The sequence below is a fragment of the Apis mellifera genome, linkage group LG16 (genome assembly GCF_003254395.2).
Source record: "Apis mellifera strain DH4 linkage group LG16, Amel_HAv3.1, whole genome shotgun sequence".
NCBI lineage: Eukaryota > Metazoa > Arthropoda > Insecta > Hymenoptera > Apidae > Apis > Apis mellifera.
Genome location: NC_037653.1, coordinates 1,997,400 through 2,023,129, shown reverse-complemented (window position 1 = coordinate 2,023,129; position 25,730 = coordinate 1,997,400). Strand labels below are relative to the sequence as shown.

At 27.2% G+C, this 25,730-nt stretch overlaps 1 protein-coding gene across 7 annotated transcripts; it reads left to right on the top strand.

The window, feature by feature from the left end:
* Positions 1-19: 19 nt before the first annotated feature.
* Positions 20-25,702, top strand: LOC551080 (cystinosin homolog). Of its 7 annotated transcripts, XM_006557768.3 has the most exons (10): positions 20-641; positions 3,530-3,687; positions 21,005-21,056; positions 21,155-21,245; positions 21,712-21,897; positions 22,529-22,769; positions 22,846-22,965; positions 23,047-23,335; positions 23,431-23,533; positions 24,162-24,765. In XM_006557768.3, the coding sequence occupies exons 3-10, from the start codon at positions 21,017-21,019 to the stop codon at positions 24,292-24,294; spliced, it is 1,203 nt and encodes a 400-aa protein (XP_006557831.1). In that variant the 5' UTR covers positions 20-641; positions 3,530-3,687; positions 21,005-21,016; the 3' UTR covers positions 24,295-24,765. The 7 variants fall into 7 exon arrangements, with proteins under 7 accessions (XP_006557831.1, XP_016772471.1, XP_016772470.1 ...); XM_016916982.2 differs by lacking the exons at positions 20-641; positions 3,530-3,687 and adding an exon at positions 8,996-9,192; XM_016916981.2 differs by lacking the exons at positions 20-641; positions 3,530-3,687 and adding an exon at positions 18,623-18,891.
* Positions 25,703-25,730: the final 28 nt, after the last annotated feature.

The following is a 25,730-nucleotide window of genomic DNA, read 5'->3' as shown; positions in this document are numbered from 1 at the left end:
ATTTATATGTAACGTTCGACAGGCACTCGCTAGCCATTGCGAACCGTGTTCGCCAATGCGATAGTGTTTTCTCGTTTATCGTTCGACGATATCTCGGTCGGTCGAGCGAGAAGGAACCTTGGATACGAAATTTCGGCCGAGACCTTGAGACGAGCCGAGCCGTTTCGTCAAAGTTGCTCGAGTCAGACGCGCCACTTGGCTTCCTTTGCGCCGGTTGTTCGTGCACTGCCGCCGACCGACATATCGCGAACGTGAAGGAGAGAAAGAGGAAGAGATAGGAGAGAGAGAGAGAAAGATAGAGAAAGAGAGAGACAGAGAGATTCGAGGTTCTCTTTTTTCTTTTTTTTCGGATTTTGCGGTCGATAGAGGGGAAGAGTTACGTATCGAGGAAGAGGATCGAATTGTTTGGATCGGAGGAGAGGAGGAGGGAGCCGATGTTTGGTAAAAACAGGAAAAAATGTCGGGTGAGACAGAGGGATAGTTTCGTGGCAAGTTCAAGGCTGAGAAGATTTGCGCGGTCGGCAAACTGGATTCATTGAGCGTGGACAAATTGAGTGTCGAGAGTGCGTGCTCGCCTGGATGAAGTTGCACCGAGTTGCTACTGGATGATAGAGAGATAGAGGAATCGTTACGATAGACAGGTACACGATGCAATTTTCCAATTTGTTTTGTAAGTGATTTTCTTAATTGGAACTCTTCTGATAATTTTTTTTTGTTTTTTTTTTTTTTTCCGTTCTAATCTATCGCTCGTTAACGAGAAAAATGAAATTTTAAGGAAGAACGAGTGGGTTAATTTGTTATTTTTTTGAGTTTGGATTTTTAAGTGTTTTATGTTGCTTCGAACGTTTCTACGCAAGGAAATATATTTTTGATAATTTGTTTTGATTTTTTGATAGTTTTGAATATTGTGATTTTCATTCACGATAAACATGTGTTTGGGAAAAATGAAATTTTTAGAAGAGGACGAAATAAGTGATTATTTTTGGGATAGTTTTAAATATATATAGTTATTTTAAATGTTTCTATTTCGAATGTTTATACAATGTTTAAATGAAAATTTTATATTCTTATAATTGAAAAGAAATATTGTTGTTAAATAATATACTTAATTAGTATATGAAAGTTATAATAGATATGTATATCAACAAGTACGTGTCATTAGAAAGTTTTGATATTGAAATTATTCAATGAAATATGAGAAGTAAATATAGAAATACTTAAAAGTTGAATTTAAATTTTAATCCCTTGTATTAAAATCAAGATACCGATATATTTTTATGTATTAAGTGTTTCATTAATTTATTTGTCTTTAAAAATATTGCAAAAAAAATATAGTCGATTCTCTATAATTCGAAAATTTTGAAATATTTATCGAAATTATTCAATGAAATATGAGAAGTAAATATAGAAATACTTAAAAGTTGAATTTAAATTTTAATCTCTTGTATTAAAATCAAGATACCGATATATTTTTATGTATTAAGTGTTTCATTAATTTATTTGTTTTTAAAAACGTTGCAAAAAAAAATATAGTCGATTCTCTATAATTCGAAAATTTTGAAATATTTATCGAATTAAATTAATTTGCAATCCTTTAAAAATCAAAATTTACTTTTATAAATCAAATTGCTGAATGTGTCAATCTTTAAATTATTGTAATTTTGAAAAGAAATAATATATAATGATCAATCTCGTATTAAAGGGCCTTTATTTTCACGTACTAGAATTAGATTTTTTTAATACATATTTTTTTTTAAAATTATAATAGTTTAAAGATCGATGATTTTTTTTGATCAAAATTTTGTGATCTTTTAATTTTAATATCGAGTGCATCGTTAAAATTTCTACAAACTTTTCATTCGAATTGTCATTAGAATTCTATATTTTTTCTTTTTTTTTCGTAAAATTATATAATATTATAAAATCTGGAAATAATAAAAAACGATTTTTTTTGGAATCTTACTAATTGAAAAAATATTTATACAATATTTTTGCATGTCAAATTTTTCTTTCTCAAATTTCAATTGAAGTGAACTATTTTGATAACTTCAAAAATTTTTAATAATTCAAAAAAATATAGATTTTGAATTGTTACAGAAATGAAATGATATAATAGAGCAACTATTATATCGTATAAAGATATCTGAATGAAAAAAAAAAATGTGGAATTAGATTGAACATATAAAATCATAGAATTTTTTTCGAATTTTCTCAAAAACTAGTTTTCAAAATTTTATTCTACTTTTTTTTTTTTTTTTTTTTTATTATTTTCACATGTAGAATAACCTGCTGTAATTCATTCGTATCCAATAGGGAATTTCATTTGGAAAATCTTCAAATCTGATTTTATTCGAATCAAATGGAAAAATTTTATTCTTTTTTTTTTTTTTGTTTATTGTTGCATGTTACAATCGTTCTCAATCTTTCGTGCATTCGTCGATATACTACGTTTAAACAGATATTTTAATTTCGTTCTAGAGAAATAGAAAAATAAATATTTAATATTCTAATAGGAAATAAATTGTTCGGATAATAGAATATTCAACTTAGATAACGCACAGATAATAACACGTGTTCCGATAAGGAAAATATTATTTTTACTGTTTAATCAGATTATGATAAAAATAATATTTAATAAAAAATATTAAATAATATAAAAAAAAAATCAATCACTCACAAATAGAAATTATACGAGTTTCTAATATCTAAAAATCTACTATTCATATGTTCAAACATTCTATTTTATTATTTTAAATTTTCACAATGAACGAGAAAAAATGATGAAGATATATCGTTTCATAATCTGTTTAAAAAATTTAAAAAAATTAATTATAAATAATTAAAAAATATATTTCATTGAAATCCAAAATAAATTTAAAAATTGGCAAAAATATCCTTGAGATATTTATTCGAATTATAAACAATTGAAGTTTGGCGTGTTGGAAAATATGATCTGTCTCTGTCACATCGCTGTCTTCAATGTATATTCCATCTCGTTTCATCTAACATCAATTGCTTGCAACTTGATTTAATAAGCCTTAATCAACATTCTTGTATACCAACTTTTCTATTGATATTGATCATCTAGAATCGATCCTCTAAACAATATGTTCCAACATATTAACATATCTTATATAATAAATAATAAATCTTACTATACATCTTTCCATTATTTCAAACATTGCAAATTTACATTACACGCGAACATAATTTATGACGCATTTTAATTTTAATTTTTCTCTTTTGTATACAGAAGAAAAAAACAAGATAATAAAAATCAAGTTCTTTCGTTTAAATTAATTGAAAAAAAAAAAAAAAAAAAGAATTTTCCTATTTATACACGTCCACCTGTGTAAAAATAAGAATTGAACGATTCTGTTCCGATTCGAGGATTGATCGATCGATCGATCGATCGAATGAACAAAACTGGGATAAAAAAGTATCCTGATGACAGATTAAATCGTTTCTGTCCTGCTCGAAGAGGCGAGCCGTATCTCGGCGAGTTTTAATGGAAAGCCCGTTCTTGCAGGTGGCTCGGAAGAGAGAGAGAGAGAGAGAGAGAGAGAGAGAGAAAGAGGAAAAGAAGAGGTTTTCAAAAGTGCGGGGAGAGACCGAGACGTCTCTGTATCGGATTCACTTTACTCCAGCCTTTAACTGTCAACCGATCTACAGAACGAAATTCGACAGGTGAGTGAACGGAAGCCGCTGGCCAATTTAAATCGTCTAATCTAATGGAAGATGGACGAGAATAAGTTTGAGATATAAATAAATCATTCGAGGTAGATTCATTTTTGCCGTTAGTTGGATTGTTACATCCACGTTTTGTGGATGGAAATTTTGTAGAAAAGTTTTTTAAAAAGATAGAATGAATTTGTTATTTTGTTGAAACTTTCAACGAATTGGAAAAGGAAATAAATAGATAAAATATATATGAAGGTACATATTTCATATTATAAAATTGAAATAGGTATGTCAATGTACATATTTGTTATATTTATTAAAAAAGAAAAATAAGTATAGTAATGATAAGGGTTTAAATAAAAAGGTAAAGTAAATTAATTTAAATTGTTATATATTTAAAATAATAATTTTTCCATTTTCTTTATGGAAAATATTAAAAGACAGGTTAATCAGGAGCTAATAAAATAAAGATTTTATTTTATTTCATTTATGAAAAGTGCTATATTAAAAAGATATTAATTTTGTATATTGGGAAAAATTAAATCGGAGAGGTTAATAGAAAAAAGATTTTAATAATTAAACAAATTAGGAGTAAAATAAAAATTTGTTTTTTATATCTTAACAATTAATTTTTGAAGGAGTAAAATTCGAAGATTTTTCGAATGATTATTAAATTTTCATCAAACGTTTAATCTCAAATATTACACAGATAAAAGTTAGAAATAGAAAACATGAGGCAAAAATTTTTATTTCGGTTCTGTAGATAGGATTTACATAATTTCGAGATGCGAATGCTTACCGTAGTTTGTGGTATTCCATCTTCATTTACTTGGACAGATTCTATTCACTCGAATTATGCTAAAAACACTCTTAAAATCTTATTCAATTATTAAAACGTTGAACATGGAAAGACTTTTAATACAGTTAAGCAAAAGGAAAACAAAGAATGGAATGGCCGAGTTGTAAAAAGTTTTAGCAATTACAAATATCACTCGTAAATTTAATCGTTATTATCCATAAAAATATCCATTAAATATTAATTTTTTAATAGCAAATGTAAAAATGTAAAATACATTGTACTTTATGTTTAATTATTTTTTAGACACTTGTGCATAATTTAAATAAAAATATAGCTATATTTTTCCTTTACAAATATGCAAAACATCAACAATTTTGTTTACTTTCCTCTAAAAAAATTAAAATTGAATCAATTATGAAAAAAACCTTCATACTATCAAGACCATAATTTGATACTAAAAATATGTAATAAATATATTAGTAATAAATAGAAAATTCAGGCTTAATTCAGATTCAAGTTCTCTATTTTTTTTATTTAATTTAAAAAAAAATCAATAACTAATACTCATTATAATTCTTTTCAGTCAACGATGAATATGCAATAGATGATAAAGAAAAACTATCAATTTCAGTCTTCTGTATTATATTAAAGCTAACAAATTGTTTCATTCCTATTTCTTATATTCTTATATTTTCTTATATTATATATTTTATATCTTATATTATATATTATATATTTCTTATATTTTCTTATATTCTCATTTTGATCTCGAAATATAAACAAACGAGTATTATTTTTCATCTAACCTTAATAATACTATTAATTCTTTATTTCCTTTTTTATCGACCAAAGAATTATCGACCGAGTTTCCAAAAATTCGCAATAGCCACTATCCACCACTTTCGTGACACAATATAATTTCTGTGAAACTGGCCGTGAAATCGAAATCGACCCGGAAAACGAGGCCGCCGAATGCAAAAATCATTGACACGTTTCTGTATGCACGAATAACGATACGTTGACAGGTACGTGGAACACTTTTGCGAATCTCGTAGTCGAAGAGTTACTTGAACTCTGCCGATATTTTCGATTCGAAGTGTCTCACGTGTTACGTATTTATTGTTACGTAAATGTGTTAAGACGTGATATTTGGGAAAAATATTGAAAATATAACGATATAAATAATTGCCGGATTATTATGACGAATTGTGCGAGGAACAAGGAGAAACGATGTTTTATTATCACGCGTATTATAACCTTATCGTTGTTTGAAGATGAAGATTAATTTTTATGTGGTTTTATCGCTTAAATAGAAAGCAAATGATTTCAAGAATGTAAGTTTTTATAAAAATATTAAGTTGTTAAAATTGATTTTTGCATTTAAATTAAACGATTAAATTAAAGAAGTGATTAAAATATATTATATTATTTTTGATATGATATCTTGTATATTTTGAATAATGTAACAATATTTGGTTAAAAAGAATAAACGTGAAAAAAGCAATATAGTATGAATGAACATATTACAAAATACATTATAAGACTTTCTGATTTTAATTAAAAAAGTGAAAGGTTATGTTAAGCTCAAATTTTTTAATTTTCATTTCAAAATTTTTTAAATTTCATTTAAAAGTTAAAAATGAAAAATCAATCGTATAAAATATTAGTTTAAATCAAACGAATTTTAAACTTTCTATGATTTATGAATCATACCAGTATTCTTAATTGATTAACATAACACAAAAATAACCTCTAAAACCGACCTCTAACCAATCAATAACAATGGTAATTTACGATCATAACAAAACGAATATATATGATATCGAATTATGAAACCCAAGATAAGAGATATTATGATATTATAACTCTTGCAATAATATCTGGCATAGGAACAAAATGAATAAGCCAGAAGTTTCGAAAACTCGATATGTTTTATGATTGGAGAACTTGGAAGAAAGAGAAGATAAGATTGAATTAAATTTTTTGTAAATTTTCATTCATCAAAAAATCAATTTTCGAACGATCTTTAATAAAAATGTGGACTTATGGAATATTGTAATTTGAATATTTAAATTATATTACATAATTAAATTATAAACGATATAGAATAAATAATATATTATTTGTATTTGTATTTGAGAAGATTTTAGTTCAGAATGATCAAACTATAGACTCATAAGAGTAAAGTAATGAAAAATATATAAAAGTCTTGGTAGAGAGCATAGATAAGCATATATTGCTATTTATGCTTAACCAATTTTAAATTTTTTAAAGATGATTTACAGATAATATAATATAATATATTATAGAAACAGAGTGAGAAAAAATAGATGCTATGAATTTCAATTTTAACCTGTAAAAGCAAAATGAAAAAAAATAGACCAAAAAAAAGTGCTTTAATGATAGATATAGATTTTAATTTGTATTTAATTAAAACACATAGCTGAATTGTAAGCAATAGCAAAATAATGAAAACTAGACAAAATGGCGTCTTGGTGATATAATATGGATTGCAATTTTAAGATAGTTTAATCAAAAACTGATGAAAAGTCGCTTTATTTATACAGATCATGATTTCTCTGGTCGAATCTTGATCCTTTCGAATTTTTTTTAATAAAATGTTTTCCTCCAATGGAACGAAATCGCAATGCAAAGAATCAGAAATGAAGCAATGTTTCTCGCATTCTTAAAAATTAATCTTTTTCCCTTTTATTAAATTAATATATATCGAGCAACAACCTCTCAAATAATCGATATTTCAGGGATATTCTGACATAATAGTTTGACGAAGCGATCCAGAAGAAGACGATAAATCATTTAATTTCAGGAAAGAGGTCAATTAATGGCAACGTAGCCCCGGATGTGTACAACAAAGCTTTCAAGATTAATTATAGTGAAATTCTTTCACGATAATTATCGTGGTCGCCATTTTTCCATAATTATTCATTATCTCCCCTAAAATTTCTGGATACTTTCGAGCGAATATAATTTATCACGTACACTTATCATTGTCATTGGCAAAATTTCTTTATTTATTTATTCTTTTTCTATTTATTTATTTATTTACCACTTTATTAGACTCAATTTTTTGTTAAAAGCGTTTTGTTCGAGTGGAGAACTTATTGCTTATTGATACGTTGTAAATATCGAGATAGAAATCGTTAATCTTTCTCAGGTGTGTAAAACAAAATTTTATTGATCAAGCTTGTAACAATATAGGCGAAAGAAATAACGAATAGTAATGTACTTTCAGATTGGCGAAATGTGATTGATCAAACTATTGTTATTTTAATTACAACCTTCGCTTCTATCTCTGATAACAAGTATTGGAAAAACATACGATTCGTTTGATTAGTCGATACGTATTGCAAATTGAGTGTCATATTTTTTTTAAATTGACATAAATTATTCGAGATATTTCAGATTTTTCTTTTTTTTATTTTAATCTAAACTTTATATTTTTATTAATATTATTCGAACGTTTCTCAACTCGATTTATTTTAATCTTCTAATCCTTCCAACTCTTTATTTTTTAACTTTAACAAATTTCTTTCTTGTCAATGATTATATCGATATAAATTTTATTTTTTCAAAGAAAAAAATTTAACAATTTCCAGAGAAAAGAAATCCATTTAAATTGGCCAGATTTGATAATCTGTCTCCTGAATTCCGAAATTAATATTTAGAATTTTTCTTTTTAATTGACAATCGTTTCTTCAAAAAAAAAAAAAGGTTAACGAGTTGAAAAATAATATTGTACCATTAATGAAAATAAAGTTGACCATTATAATAGAAAAATGTAATGGAATTGAATAAAATTCGCATGGGGGAGAAAGAATTCAAGAAGATCGTTTGTGATGATATTTTATCCCATAATTAATACGAAGGGAGCTTTATTTCTTTTTTTCTTTTTTTTACATTAAAATAAAGAAATTCAAAATATCTCGAATTTCGTTTTAATTTAATATGGACGACTCTCTCTGTGTACCGTTCGAAAAATGATTACATCAATTTCGTTGGAAAGCTTCCCGTTATCAGAATAATTTCATTCTCGAGTGAAATTACAAATTCGCCACGTTGAAGGTGGGGGGGGGCCGAATTTAATACGACGTTTTAATTCCATAAGTAAATCGCCACAGACCTTTTTTACGCATAATGCATGATGTCAAAGTGGTCCGTGTTTCTTTCATCCCCTCCTCCTCCCCCTTTCTCTCTCTCTCTCTCTCTCTCTGTTCTCTTTTATTTTCATTCATGGCCAACGACGAATTAACATTTATCAAGCACTCGACGCCGACAAAGAAATATAAAATTGAAAATTTCTTTTCGAACGGTTGTATTTATCGAATATTCGAAATATAATTTGTTTATACCGAGTGATAAAGCAATACGTCCACGTTATGATTTATGGATGAACATTATTCATTTTCATTATCTGTAATGCGTTTCCAATCCCACTGCACCTCCACTTTTATATACCATCGTTAAATATAATTCCATAACTTTGTCGAGCATACGTACCTTGGCTGCAAAAGGTGTTGGCCCGCCATTTCAAACGCGATAACTTTTCTCTTAAAAATTAAACTTAATTGATTTTGAAGTGCTGTTTGGAAGTTTACCAGTGTGAGGAAGAAAGAAAAGGAATCTGGGAAAAAGTTTTCAATTTATCTGCAATGAAAATATTAAAAAACACATTCTGAAGACTTATTGTGAAGGTATTTATATATATACATATATACATATATACACATTTCATTGAAATCTATAAATATTTAGATTTTGCCATTTGTAACTCAATGTTGTAGCAATTAATTGATTTTGATGAAATTTTTTTTAAATCTACAATAATATAAAATTATTTATTATTCTCTTTTTCGACCAATGCCAATCTTGTTAAAATTGTTTTCTTTTTATTTTCGAAATAATTAAATCCAATTTTAAGAAATATAATCAGTACAGAGTTTTAAAGGGTACGCCAATATTTTTTGCAGCCACTGTACGTTCGTTCCATTCGTTTTATTTTATTTCGTTTTCTTGCCCAAAAGATTTTTCGTTACGAATTTTCATCTGCCTGTTGGAAAAAGATTCTGCGAATAATTATAAACACGCGGAGCAAGCGTATATAATCAGGCGGACTCGCGAGCTCAACAACGTTTCATTTTTTCCTTTCTTTTTTTTTTTTTTTTCCTCCCCCTCCTTTCTTTTTATTTCAGAAGGGAATTAAAAATGCAACACGCAAGCAACGCATCATGCTTCAATTACGGGAGACGCATCTCAAACTAGTCGCTAATTCGAAGAGCGCCCTCTGTCGAGCTGTTCCGAAATTACAAATATGTATTTCCTTTTTTCGCGAATTCTCGTCCTCCTCCTGTGTGGCAATTTTTTTCACGATTCGTCTCTCGTGTGTATAATATCTCTCGATTTCAAGATTGATATTCGTGAATATTTTTGGAAGCGATCCAAGTTAAAAGTGTGAAAAAGTTTGTTCCAATTTTTCAATAATAAAAGTTTATCGTTAGTCAAAACGATCGTATAGGTTATGGATGTCTTAATTTTTACAATTTGTTGAAAATAATTATTTTAATACTATATTTGATATTTTTATGTCATTTCTATTAAAATATTATAATTGTTATAATAATTAGATACTAGAACTGTCAAATTTTGATCAAGTTATTATTCACTTTTTTTGAGGTATTTTTGTTGCAATGATTACATAATAATTTTATGATAATTAATATAGAAATAAAAATTAAAAATATGAGTAATAACGTTTAATTTTTGCATTTGTTAAAAATGTATCTAGCATTACTTGCAAAAAAAGTATAATTATTTTTATACAAATATTTTATATATGTTGATTTTTTTATTTATATAAGTTTGTTTTTATAATAATAATTAGGTTCATTACGAATTAATATATGAATATTTGATCAAGTATTTGGATCAAATGATAGAGAACGTTTAAAGATCGAGGCAATCGATCGATTAACACATCGACCTCTATAATTATTGTTAAGTAGAAATGCGTTCGCTTAAGCGTGCTGGAAATATTTAAATATTAAAATTATTTCTAACTGATCAGTCTGTTACATATATTATTGATCAAATTCGTTATTAAAGATGTTTTCGATTAATTATCGAGAGGATAAAGTATTAAAGTGTCAAAGATAAGAATTTAATTCTTTATATAATACTTTACATTAATACTCGAATATATTATCGCTCAATTTATTAATTACAGAATTAAGAATGATTTATCGTGTCTTATCATATGAACGTATGTTTATTGAGGTTGTAAAGTCAATTTGAAAAAATATTTTGCTTGTAAAATTTATAAAGACACGTATTTTTTTTTTTTATGAAAAGAATTATTAATTTTATAAGATTTATTTATTAAAAAAATATTTTGTCCAATTAAAAATTTATTAATATTTTTCAATTTTTATATGCCATAATCGTTAAAATGAAAATTTTTATTCAATCGATTTGATTTTGTATATTTCATTATTTATTTAAAAAGGAAGAAAATATTTTAAAAATATCGTTAAAATCTGAAAATATTTGTATTATTAATGTATACATTTTAAATAACGACTTTTCATTGTAGCATTTATCGACTTTATCCATGAATCGTATTTCTCAATGTTATTTATAAATATTAATAAATATTTTTCAGTAATATTATTTTCGAAATAATGATATAAATAAACATCATTGTTACAAAAAGTTTATGAACGTGAGCAAACTATAATTATTAACATTTTCGTGTTGTATAAAAAGCCAACACAAAATATTTGAATAAACATTTCTCGTATAAAAAAATACAAATATAAGACATTATCAAATATTAATATCAATAATATTCAATTACTTTATCTTATATTTTACTTACCTGTATCTCAAGTGATTTTTATAAAAAATTCTACAATATACTTACATTATAAAATACATCATCAATTAAATAATAAATGTGATTATAAGTCTAATTGCATTAATTCACATTGTTTCTACTTCTACTTTAAGAAACAATGATTTTTACGTAAAATTTCAGCTATACTTGCATTAATTTATACTATTCTTAATTTATCTTATAGTAAATCATACAAGTGCTTGGAATACCATAAATGTAACATTGATTTTTATATTTTAAAATTAAAAAATTTTCATTACATTATATCAACTATTACTATTATTATTACTTGCATCAGTTCACTGATCTTTACGTAAAAATCTCTTTCAAAAAATTCTATCAAAACATTATGAAGTACGTTACCAACTCGGCTACAGATGTGGCGATCCCATTTGAATCGTAGGAGATGATAACGGTGGACGTTGGTACGGCAGGTATAGCAGGGAGAAGAGAGAAATATCTGAAATGAAAAAAAACGCTCGTTAAGGAATTACGTTAGGAAAGTTTCTTTCGAAACGCTTTCTCCGGGATTAACAAAATCAGGTATAAATCTCGGGGACAGGAAGTTCGAAACTCGTTCGAGACGCTGACAGCGCCGCTGAACGATCGTAATAACGAAGAATAAATTTTCCTAGCTGTCCGAACTTTCTTCGTCCGAACGAGTAATTAAGTTTTCGACCAATGTCACCGCCAACAGTTTCAAAAACCTATTTTCGATTTATTCGAAATTTTCTTACTTCAACTCGTACAACCAAATGTGAAAAGATTACGGAACGTTCTTAACACGTGTCTTGATACGCACCGAATGTTCGAATATTGACGATACGACGAGACGTTTCGAATAAAAGTTGAACAGTTTCATTCTCGTTTGCGTCGAAAAATTTTCAATCTAGGATTTATTTTAAGTTTGCATCCATCCAAAACATACGTATATACTTTATATACGAGATAAAGGAGAAGCAAAATTTTAACCTATAAGATAACCTAAAAAGTATTTAGGCTTTAAAAATATTTTCACACAAAGTTTTGAAAAATTTCCTCAAAATTATTTTTCAAAGTATTCTTTTACATATTTTCCTTATTGTAATACGATGAATCCATGGATGTGTAATATTATAACCTTTCTATGACTTCGAAACACGCACAAAAATTTATAAAAGTAATAAAAATATTTCTAGCCTTTCTTTCTACTTTCACAACTATTTATCGATTTGCCAGAGAAATCGCGAAAGAAAAACTTTTATTGATGATGATCAATCAAAAAACACATTCCGTGATAAATTTTAATAATCGAAACACGCGATATTGTATGCACAGGGGATATTTTATGTTAATATAAAAAAGAAAAAAAAGAAAGAAAATTGCGAGAGGAAACCTGTCTTAACAGAACACTGTATAATGCATACAACCGGGGACAAAAAGTGAGAAGAGACAGAAAGAGAGGAAGAAAGGGAGGGAAAAAAAGAGCCTAGTTCCCTCTAGAGAAGAAGTTTCGCGATATATCGTGGACGATATTCTTGAAAACTAGGCCGACACGGGTCACCCGTTGTTTTGTTCTTCCTTCTTGTTTTTCTCTCTTTCTCTTCCCCCCTCCCCTCTTTCTCTTTCTCATCCTAAACTCGAGCATTCTCGTAAAATCGGGTCTCGACGACGGGTCAAACGCAGCCCCGCGTTGCATTAATATTCGATAGAGATCGAATCCGCAAACCTAGCCAAACTGCCGCCTCGAGCTTGTAAATTTACATTGGAAATCGGCCGGAAACACGGCTGAACACTCAACGGGGGAAAAAGAAGTTTCCCTTGGATACGAAGCGACGCTAGGCGGCGCGGCAATGCGTTTCAAAGACGTTGTGTTGAACGTTATGCACGAGTTTCAGTTTACAGGGACAAATTACACGATTGAACGATCGGGTGACAGAATCGGTCAACCTTCTCCTATGCTATATCTATATCCGAGTTTTATGTGACTGTCGTCTCCATTTTCAATCGATAAATCGATTAGGACATGTTGGCATTAAAATTTTGTTTCTCTGATACGAAGATATAGATATAAATCGAATATATATATATATATATATATATATATATATATATATATATAAGCAATTTAGGTTTAGATTAATATTATTAAGAGAGTAATTTTTAAGAGTCAAGAATTTGATATAAATGGATATTGTTTTTGTTTAGTTAAGAGGCCACGTGGCGCTGGTGGTTTTTTCCAAACTCTATCCGGTCGAAATTTTTTTTACGCAATGTTCAAGTGATCTATGACTCTCTCGTGTGACAGAGAACAAATTTTACGAGAAAATTAACTCGGTTTTATTGCTTTATTATAAAGCTGGCTTTGAACTAAGTAACGAGAAGATATTTTTGTAGAATATAAAAATGTAATTATTAAATTGCGGATTTATATGCAAATACATAAAATTAAACGCATAGAGTATATTATTATTATTATTATTATACAATTTTTCATATTAACAGATATATACAATAAAAAAATTGTAACTAATACGTAACAACAATATAATAAAAATTGATTTTTTTCAATTTTGAAAAAAAAATTATTCTGTACGGAATATTTTGTACACATTAATTTAAAATGCACAACAAAACTCGTTAAATCGAGAATAACGAGCAACGATTCCCAAATTAGATTAAAAATAATTAATCCGTTAAGAGTTATAAGATCTTTTTTTTTATCTTGCCTTGTGTAATTAAGTGAACATTTTTTTCACTCGCAATTTATCAAAATCGTCGCAGAGAAATGCGATTCCATGGCAATGGGAGATATATATATATATATATATATATATATATATATATATATATACACGTTCCATTAATATTCTATAAGGATCGGGTTCGCGAAATAGGTGCAACGGTGAATTTACATTGGAGAAACGTTGGTGGAGAACGATTACAAAGAAAAAGTCAAGTTGGAAAGCCGCGGAATATATCGAGTGACAGGAGGAGAATATAATGCGTTCGAAACACGAAGTTAATGTTCGAGCGAATATTAGAGGTGGAACGAGAAATTTGATCTATGAACTTGGGAATGAGTTTCATTGATCGTGCGCGTAGCGGTGAAAATAGACGTTAATGCGGTGTATTAAGAAAATACCGTTCCGCAGTATCGAATTGCACAACGTTTTGATTGATAATTGAAATTAAAAATTTTACGAGTGAAATTGTGTACACGTATTATTTTCTTGAATCTCTAAGATAAAACTGAAAGCTCAAGTAAAATATTAATTAGTTTTAAAATTTTATTATCATACTCGTAAACTGTCGTTTCTAACCTATAACTGTGTTTACTCATGCTCGTAGGTATTATATATATATATATTGTTTTGATTTCCTCCACAAATGTAATTAACATATTATTTGTAATTAAAAAACGGATACGTGTATTTATAGGAATCTTATTTCATCAGTAGATTTTCTTTCTGCGAGTTCTCTTCAAAGAAACTTTGCAATTGTTTAATAAGAAGATTAAAAAATTGTGTTATAATGCGCATTCCTTGGAAACACCATCGTTCTTTTTAGTTAAAACGTTCTATCTAAGTTTGAAATTTAATTTTCTTTCATCCAGTTAAAATTTCCCACCCTTTTTCTTTTTTTTTTTTTTTATCTTCCAATAACGGATTCACTTCTTTCAAGAGGTACAATACAAGGTGATACAAATTTTTGGAATTCCATATTTTGAGATTAAATAAAAATCAAATAAATCAATGATCATGGATTGAATGATATACATTTTAAGGATTCGTATTTTTAAAAGAGAGATTTATTTTAAAGAGAGATTGCGAGTTTTCTAATTCTACTTGATAAAAGATAAAAAACGTGGTATTTCAAGTATTGCAAAATATCTTGTAAAATGAAAAAAATACTAAGTAGAATATTTAGATTATGGAGGTCGAAATAATTACAATTGTCACAGAAGTAGTTAAACAAGGAAATCATTATATTGTTCTGCATAGTTTCCTTGATAAATTGCTGCACATAACTCATAAATTGCTAAAATTGTATTATTTTACAAAAGATGACTCGTTCGGTCAATTGTTATAATCATATATTTTTAACGAATTTCATTATTGTAAAAAATAAAACAAACATTTCAATAATTCAATTTCAATTCCAGAAATAAAATTTTCGTTTATTTGCATTTTCCGAATTGTAAAAAAAAACTTCATTAAATCTTATTATTATTATTATGGTAATGATTGATTCGAGTCTTTTACTTTTTTTTTTTTTCTCGTTTAGAGCAGAGTGTAGATTTAGATTTCAACAAAACCGATCTCCGATTCCACGGTTGTTTCTTCGCTTGTCCCAATTAGCCACTGCCTCAACCGTGTATTTGACTGCGTGCGATTAAGTAATTGCCGGCGATAAGAAATTAGCATGGAACGAGCATTACGTTGCCCGATCCACCCGGCAAAGTTAATCTTTAATTTATGCTAACCGTTATTACCTGGCCTTTAATACCGCCTCACGCAAAACTGTTCGCGAAATTGTTTCAAGGATGAAAGGATAATGCGACTACTTTGGCCAGAAGATAACTATACGCGGAAATTATTTAACGAAAAAGTCGAAAAAATAACGCAAATTGGCGATATTTAGGCCGCTGTTACGACAATAATTTTAGTTAATCGATATCGGGTTAATTGTGGTGTTGCAAATTGTACTGCAGTTGCATTCATTGTAACATTTACGTATACAGGATGTCTCAAAAATACGGGAACGGGAGGTAATTTTAAGCGATATTTTTCTTCGAAAAAATATTCGTATATTTTATTAACAAAAAAGAAAAAAAAGAATTGGCCAATCACGAAGTGCGTAGCCTAATCGAATCAAAACGGTAGCGATGGCTGCGTACCGCCGACCAACAACGCGAACAAATTCAAGCAATATGTGACGAAGAAAGTGTGTTTGAATATAAAAAATATTTTTTTATCAATGAAAAATTATATCGAATTACATTACGAGCAATGAATGAATTGTAATATTCCTTCGATGTATGTTGGTCAGACTTGTTCGTGCTCGTCGACGGTACATAGCCAACGCTAGCTCGACTATATATATATATATGAAGTTCAGTGATTAGCCAATGTTTTTTGTTAATAAGCTGTAACAAGTTAACAAAGCTGTAATTGCTTGAAATTACTTCAGGAATCTCTACTTAATGTTCCCATATTTTTGAAACACCTTGTATATGCTTGATTATTAAACAGAGGAATTATCTAGCATGACTATTTCTATTATTTCTATTACAATTTCGTAATCGTATTTTTATCATGTGATTAAATTTAATTTATCTTTTGATAATTCGTTTTATAGTATTCTACGTGATACACAATTATAATTTATTTTTATAAAAAATAATGTAGAATAAAATCTCGTATCAATTGTGACAATTTTCAACGATAAAATTTCTAAATTTGAAATATAATATATATAATAACAATTAGATTTAATTGGATTCGAAAATCCAAAAATTTCTTGAAAAAAAAACTAAAATTTAAATTTTGTATTAAGGTTATTGGCATAAGAATCAACAAGATCGATGTATAAATACGTAACAATCAATTATTAAAAGCGATTAACGAATCTTTCTCCTCAGACTCTGGAGAATTCCGTCTAGACAATAGTCTACTTCATGTAAATGAGTGGCATTCATACCGATAAATTCCTTTTTTTTTTTTTTCACTTATATCATATCGCCACGAGATTCTTCCTATATATCTCCATTTCATTCTTTCCAAAGCGAATAACACTTTCAGCAATCTCGATGGAACTTCACCGATACTTGACCCATTTAAGTGTGGTATTAAGTTTATCAAGGAGCGAGTAACTTGTATTATACAATAATAATACAAGTGGAAAAAGGATAGCGGAATTATAAAACGGAAAGAAACTGTATTACGAATGCGTACATTTACATCGTTAATGCGACACATTAATCGTGTCACATAACACATTTTTTTCGGTTCAATGAATACACGTATCGTGATCTTTTTTGAGTTTTCCGTGTTTATATATATTCATTACGTCGCGCAAAAAATTCTAAAAAAAAATAAATTCATTGGCACGCTTTCAAGTATTTACGATTCATATTAACGATTCTTCACTTGTTGTGGACGATTGCATAGCTCTCATACGTAAAGTGACTGATAACGATGGAAAGTGTGTGATTTAAAACTTGAGATTTCTAAAGTTTCAAGAAATTTCAAATGTCTCGATGCATACAGATTCAAATTTCGAATTGAATCTCAATTATTCTTCAATAACCAAAAAAAAAAAACTTGCGTAGAAAATAATTTACCATTCATTGATTTCGATAATTTTGTAATACGTTACAGAGAAAAAGATTTTCAATTTATAAAAAAAAAAAATAATTATATAAAAAATATATTTTATATATTTCTTAATATTTTCAAGATTCTTTAATGCAAATTTAAAAAAAAAATAATAATTTAATAATAATTTTTCAACAAAGAAACAAGTTATATAAATTCAAAAAAAATTCGTTCGTTCAAAAAATTTTGAATCAATAGAAATGAAAATATTTTACTGATATAATAAAGGATATTATTGAAAGGTTCATTTATCACGATATATCTCGAATTATCTGATCTATACTACAAGCAAAAATCAAGTACTTACGACATAAGAAAGATAAAAAAAAAAAAAAAAAAGAATTTCAAAACTACACAACAACTACATAACACTTATCCCTAAATTCTGATAATCGCGTCCAGACAACCGAGATGGTTTCGCAAATACACGAACGTGTAATATCGATCGATAGACCGATAAGTAAATACTAGTCGGGATAGATATTTTCTCCATTTTCATCGAGGAAAATATTTTCAAACGATGAAGGAAATTTGCAGGATGCCGCGACAGCCACTCCTTGAATCTTGAAATCCGAGGAAAGGAACGTCGAAGGAGGAATGCGTGCCCTTGAAAATTCCCTTTCCTCCACGAATCGAACGATAATAATTTTTCCAAGCATTATATACCAACATCCTGCAAGGAACAATCTTATTTATCCATATATATATATATATATATATATATATTGAAGACGAATTGAAATTGATAGAAAGAGGGGCTATCTTCGAGGATTAGGTCCTGCTACGACGCAAAAGAAAAATATTGGCGGCGAGGGTTGCCTGTATACGTCAACAAAAGCGGCGGCTGACTGCCGATCGACTTTCAGAGCTGTTTCCGTGTAAGCTTGGCGAAGGCCCCCTTGGGACACCGAGTGCACTCGAACGTCGATCTCCCATTCGATTTATTCTGTCTCGAAATGTGTATTGGTATACAGTAGTCCACCTCCGAGTACCGTTCACTTGGATTCGTCGGAAGAGAATTTTTTCGAATGCCAAGTATTAACGTATAGTTAAGTCGTGGAAGGCATTCGAAGCGTTTCGATTGGTTGGTTCTTGTCTAAGTAATGGAAGGATGGAGCTGAACGTTTATTGGATAGTAGAAGGTATTTAGAATTTTCATATGAACAAAAAAGAAAGGATATTTCTTTCGTTTTTGGGAAAATATTATGAAGTAAACAAGTATTGAATTAAAAATAATTTGATGAACAAATTTCAATGGATATTTTTGTATATCAATTTTAATTGTATGTATTAATTTGAAAAACAAAATTATTTAAATAATCAGTTTGATAATTTGCATATGATACTCTGTTCATTGATCTTTTTTTTTAAATGTTTAATCTTCTTAAAAAGAAAATTTTGAACAAATAAATTTTATATTTGTTATTTATTATACGTGCTATAATAATATAATCTTTTACTAATAATTTAATCTTGGTAAATTTTTAATTTTTTTTTTTCCAACTTATGTTTACATTTAAAATCATCCTTTATAAAGAAGATTTAATTTTATTAAGAGTGTTCTTCGCTTCGAGAGATAAGTATTATTCGAACTTCATGTATCACATGTGTTTCAAAATAATTTATGCAATAAATAATATAATATCTTAGATAAAATGTATTACGTGTAATTGTTGATTGATCGATAAAATTCTTATCGATTCAGTTGAAGGTTATCAAGTAGTATTAAAAAAGGAGAACGCATATTAATATATACACATACATATGTATGTATAAATAAAGAAGTAGAATTTCAAGCAAGAAACTGAGAATCGAAGACGAATGGCAAAATTTGTAATAATAATAAAACATATGTACATCTTTGTAAAACGATTAATATGTAAAATTAAAGAAAAAAAAGAAATAATAGTATAATAGAAATAATACAACAACTATAATATTGAAAAATTATAAAGGAGAAGAGAAATAATGAAAAAAATAGATGGTCCATTATCTTTGAATAGTTACCAGTTTACCGAGAGAATTACGAAAAAGAACATAATTTGACGAAACGAAAAAACCCCATAATGGAACATTGCGTATCAAAACGATAACCATCACGTTATGGAACTCGTTAATAACGTCACGTTACCCTGCAATTTACATGCAAATGTCTCGATACAAGGCAGAAAAACCTTTTTTACTCTTTTACCTGAATAATTTCACTTGAAATTTATATCGGTTTAATTCTTGCAATTTTCAAACGGTAAGATTCGAATAAATCAGATCGATTTCAAAAATTTTTGTCTTAAACAGAAATATTATCATTATTATTGATTTGTATATATTTTTTTTTAACGAAATTCTACGACAAATATTATGTATATTATGTACGAGACAGATTTCCCTCTGGGACCACGCTACGTTACGCTCCTGTACCTTAAACTCATCTCTCGTGCACATGCCACCACCTTTAGTCGCATGGTATAAACAGAGGATATGTGCTATGTTATAAGAGTTTCTATTTACGTTTACCCTTGGTATAGAGGTATACCGGCTCGATCGATTTTTCGATTGGGTCGCCGTGAAATATTCGGCAATGTTTTGTCAATCAATATGCCTCGATATGGCCATTGAAATTCGAGCGAAACGTTGAAATTTCCCAGACACATGATCTTATCGTTTTTAACGCCTCGTGGCATGTTTCATCGAGGTCGTCGTGCTTCCGAGGTTAAGTTCGACTGATATTCTCTGTGTCTTTCCTCTCAATACGAAGCGAACGCGCTGTTCGAAATCGTACCAACATGGCTTTCGATTCTTCTAAATTATTGTATTAATATAATAGTATTTGATATTCGAGTCAAAAAATGCGGTTAATTATCATGTTTTAATTATGTATTGACAATTGACGGATTAGTATAGATTTTCCGATTTATATCTCAATAGTATGCATCCAACAAAGTGCCAGGCATTTTCTAGGACTTCCTTGTTTCTTCCGCATATTAAGCGGTCAAAGTCTTCAGAAGTTGAAAGATTCTTTTCTCGGCTAGACGTATATTTTGTCGATTCAATCCATTTAGAATGTAATTGACATATCAGAATATAAGATAACAATGATATCTTGAAATAAGTGCTTTCATAGTTTTGAACAATTAACTGTTGATTTCTTGCTACCAATATTTGTTTTAATCGATACAAGTATGATCAAATACAATCTTATTCTAAATGTAAATTTTAAAATAATTTGAGATTAAAATTATTTTTTATTTATTTCAGAAGTCAAAAAAAATGGCTTTAATATGGTATATTGGGATTATCACAATCCTAGGTATGTTGGAATAGTTTTTTATAACTAATATTGTAAATGAAACTATAAAAGAATCTTAATTTTTTTGTATTGTACTACATAATTAATTTATATTTTAGTTATAGACAAAACACAGGCAGATTTTAAGGTTTCAACTCAAGATTTAACTGTTCATTTAAATAGTCAAGAATCATTTGATTTGTACCTGACGTAAGTATTTTTGGATGTTACAAACAAGTATATAATAATTAACTTTATCTAACAATAAGTATAAAATATAACATGTTTACTGAATAAAGCATAAAGACTCTATTGTTCACTATATAATCTGTATTATTATTTATATTATCTGTATATTATTTATTTATATTATTTTTACATGCAATTGTTAATTCTGTCCTTTTATTATATCTTAATTTTAAAATATTCTTTCTAAAATATCATTTCAATTTATTGTTATATTATATTTGAAAATATTTTATCTAGAATATCTAGAATATTTTATCTAGAATAACATTGATAATATTTTATAATAATATATATAAAATAATAGCATTTTAATTATTATCTTATAAATTATGATAAATTAAGATAAATCTTTTCTATGTTTTTTAATGCTTTAAATTAAACAGGAGATATACAATTATAATAATAATAAAACAATTATTTTTTATAGGGAAATGTTATCTGAAGATATAGTCGTAAAATTCGAAGTGCAACATCAAGATTTAGTTCGTATAAATCCAGATGAATTAAAAATTAATAAAACTGATATACAGAAGAACTGGTCTATAAGTGTAAAAGGTCTCAATGCAGGACACTCAATTGTTAGTGTTAATGTCATACCTAACAATGTTTTAAAGTATGTATATTCTTCTTTTACTTCTCCATGATAATAAAATATTTTTAAAAATTAAATTATTTAATTTATATTTTTTTGATTTGTAAATATATCATAAGACAATATATATGAGAGAAAATTAATTTCTTTAATATTAAATATGTTTGATTTTTTATTTGAAATAATATAAATATTTATTTTTATGATTAAGATTTCAAAAGATTTTAATCAATATTACATTTATTAGTACTCAGTGGTTCGCAGAGATAGCCTTTTGACCTATACTTGTCATTAGCTCTTCTATTGAAAGTTCAGTCAGTTTGTGTTCATCTGTTCTGACTAGAACATGATACATTAGCTATTCATAACAAAAGTATTAATTTATTTATTTTTCAAATTTTACTTTAATTTAATGATAGAATTTATTTCTACCAATTCTTACTTAAATATTTAACTTGCAAACTATATTAAATCAAAATAAAAATTGACATTAAAATAATGACACTTTTTAAAGTGATTTTAATACCTCAAGATCAATTAAACAAAGTTAATTTGAAGTAAGATTATAAATTTGTTGTAATTTATTTTTTAAATTGTTTTACAAAGTTTGTGTGAAATGAATCACAATACTTAATTTTTTATATTTTCATAGTTTTTCAGATGCGTTTGTTAGAGTGACAGTTGAAAAATCAGATATACTTTATCACATAAGTATTGTGGTAGGATGGTTTTACTTTCTAGCTTGGAGTGTGAGTTTTTATCCACAAATATACAGTAATTACAAACGCAAAAGTGTTGTAGGATTAAATTTTGATTATTTATCATTAAACTTAGTTGGTTTTATTATGTATGCACTTTTCAATTGTGGTCTGTTTTGGATACCAATAGTGGAGGTAAATTAAAAAAATGCAATAAATGCAATTGATCATGATTTTTTATCATAGTTTAATCTAACATTGTATTTTATAGCTTGAATATTTTAAAAGATATCCAAAAGGTTTAAATCCTGTACAAATGAATGATATTTTTTTCGCATTGCATGCAACATTTGCGACTGTGATAACAATTATTCAATGCTTTATTTATGAGGTAATTGATTAAAATTTATTACGATTATTTTATAATTTTAAAAATTTTTTTACAAAATAATGAAAATATTATTTTTTTTAGATAGGAAATCAAAGGGTATCTACAACAGCACGTATTATTCATGGAATAATTATAGTTTTTATTTTAATTTCTATAATATTAGCTATAGCAAATGTAATAACGTGGCTTGATTTCCTATATTATTGTAGTTATGTTAAATTGAGTATAACATTAATTAAATATGTTCCACAAGCATTTTATAATTATAAAAGAAAATCCACTGTTGGTTGGAGTATTGGCAATATATTTTTAGATTTTACTGGTGGTATGTTATCAATGCTGCAGATGATACTCAATGCATATAATTACGGTAATGTATATAAAATAAAATAAGAAAATAAAATATATAAAAATAAAAAGTAGTATTTAATGAAAGATATTTAATAAATTATAATTTCATTTTAGATGATTGGGAAAGTATTTTTGGAGATCCCACAAAATTTGGTTTGGGATTCTTTTCAGTAGCATTTGATATATTTTTTATTATACAACACTATGTTTTGTATAGGTATGTACAGTTTTTAAATATTTTCTCATCATAAATCATTTTTTAATTAGAAAGAATTTTAAATTTTTGTAGAATTATAAATAATGCTTGTATTATTAAAAAAAGTTATTAAAGATATTAACTTTTAAAGAACACTAAAAGTTGCATGTTTGTTCTAATGCATTATTGAAATATTAAAAAAAATTAATCATTGGATTTATTGCATGTGTAAAAAGCATGTGTAAATAACTTGCATGCTTCGTATATTTTATTCATTTAACTGTTTATATTTCATTATTTCATAACAAATTAAAATTGACTACATTTTAATATCTATAAATGTGATTAATAAAATTTATATTCAATATAGATAAATTCGGATAAATTTGATAGAAAATTTCATATGCACTACTTGTTACCTGCTTAAATCAATTCAATTCTTATACGTATGTACGTGCTTCTGCTAGTATGAATTGTAGATATGAGGTAGCAAAAAAATTTGTTTACAGATTTATCCATGAAAAGATGATTGACCTCAAACACAGAATATAAGAATCTTTCGTCGTCAATTTTATTTTAGAATCATTTCACAACCATACGCTTTTCCCTTTCAAGTTGCACGAGCTTGCAAAATTATAAATTCTTACAGAGTAGATAATGAGAATGCAAGAAGTACCGAAATACTGCATAAACAAGAGAATTCATATGATGAAGATTCGGGACGATACCTAAAAGATACGTATTGTTGTGGTTTCCTAACTAGAATTGGAAATAGATTATAACTAGAAATAGATATATATTATAACTAGATTATAAACAAATATAATCTATGAAATTTCATTTCAATAGAAATGAAAATTCAGAGCTCAGTATTTAAAACATTTTAATACATATCGTATAACGCTAGATATACAAAATTTACATTCCATTCAAAATTTTGTAATATGTTTTTTTGTAAATGAGATTATTTTATTTTTAAATGTTTTAACGAATCTCAGTTGGTTGTTTATTGTGCAATAAAAAAAAAATCCTTGCTTAATAGTTGGAACTGTATTAACATGCTAAACGATATTATATATATATAAAATATTATATATACATAAAATAGAAAATATCATTATTATTTTCTATTTTTCATTGAATAATTATAAATATTTATCCAAAATTTTTAAAAATTATTGAAAACTGTGATTATTCGTTGTTTTACATTTGTGTACTTATTTTGAAATTATAATAAAAATTATTTGCATGTTTTTATGCATTTTAGTCTAATGATAAATTATATATTTAGTTTAATGAATATTTAGAAATCTATTATATTTCAAAATTAAACATTTTAAATTGTAGTTCATATCTTGATGCTGCAATTAAAGCATGCAGCATGTAAATCTGTTTTATATCAAAGATAAATTGTAATAAAATATGATATGTGACTTTTTATATTTAATCATTGTAAAAAGTTTTTATAAATTCTATAATGATTTTCATTATAGTCGAATTTCTACAAAATGAAACAATAAAATATTTTGCCATAATTGTTTTGGTATAAAAATATTGACTTTAATATTTTTAAACCATAAGAAAATTAATGTTTATATAAAAGATGTGTGATTATTTAATTTAAAATATATCTGTTCTTGCATGTGTGTGTATGTGTGTGTGTGTTTGAGTGTGTGCGACATGTGTGTATGCGTATGAACGTATTTTATTGTATTTATTAAATTTACTAACATCACTAATCAAACTAACATTGTTTTGCAATGAGCGAAAGCTGAGAAAAAAATAAATATCATAAATGTAGAATCATTCATTAGACAATTACATTTTTTTTATTTATCCTTTTATTATAAAGAAAAGCTATATACAAAGCTATATTTAGTTTACTTTCCACAGGGATCGTAAAGAATATGTCGAAATACCTGGTAACAATTACGGAGAATCGCAAGAAAATGCATCAACTAGCAATATTGCTTAATTTTATGATACTAGTATCAACTACTTGCTTATTTAAAATTACAATAAAGAATAATGTATTTATCTGTGATTCAAATGCGAAAATGAATAATGATCTTGATACCGATCTCATAGTGCTTAATTTGAATATTAATACAATTTTATTCTTACCATTATGTGATGTATTCATCCATAAAAATTGTAAAGCCATCCAATTATACGGCGTAAAAGTTGCACCCACTTTGTTTAATCACTCATAAAATCA

Excerpts from the sequence above, each read along its gene's own strand:
- LOC551080 (XM_006557766.3), top strand. The coding sequence starts at position 20,399 with ATGATCTTATCGTTTTTAACGCCTCGTGGCATGTTTCATCGAGGTCGT. Across the intron at positions 21,057-21,154 it reads TGGGATTATCACAATCCTAG|TTATAGACAAAACACAGGCA; the intron begins GTATGTTGGAAT and ends TTTATATTTTAG. Across the intron at positions 22,966-23,046 it reads TTCAATGCTTTATTTATGAG|ATAGGAAATCAAAGGGTATC; the intron begins GTAATTGATTAA and ends TATTTTTTTTAG.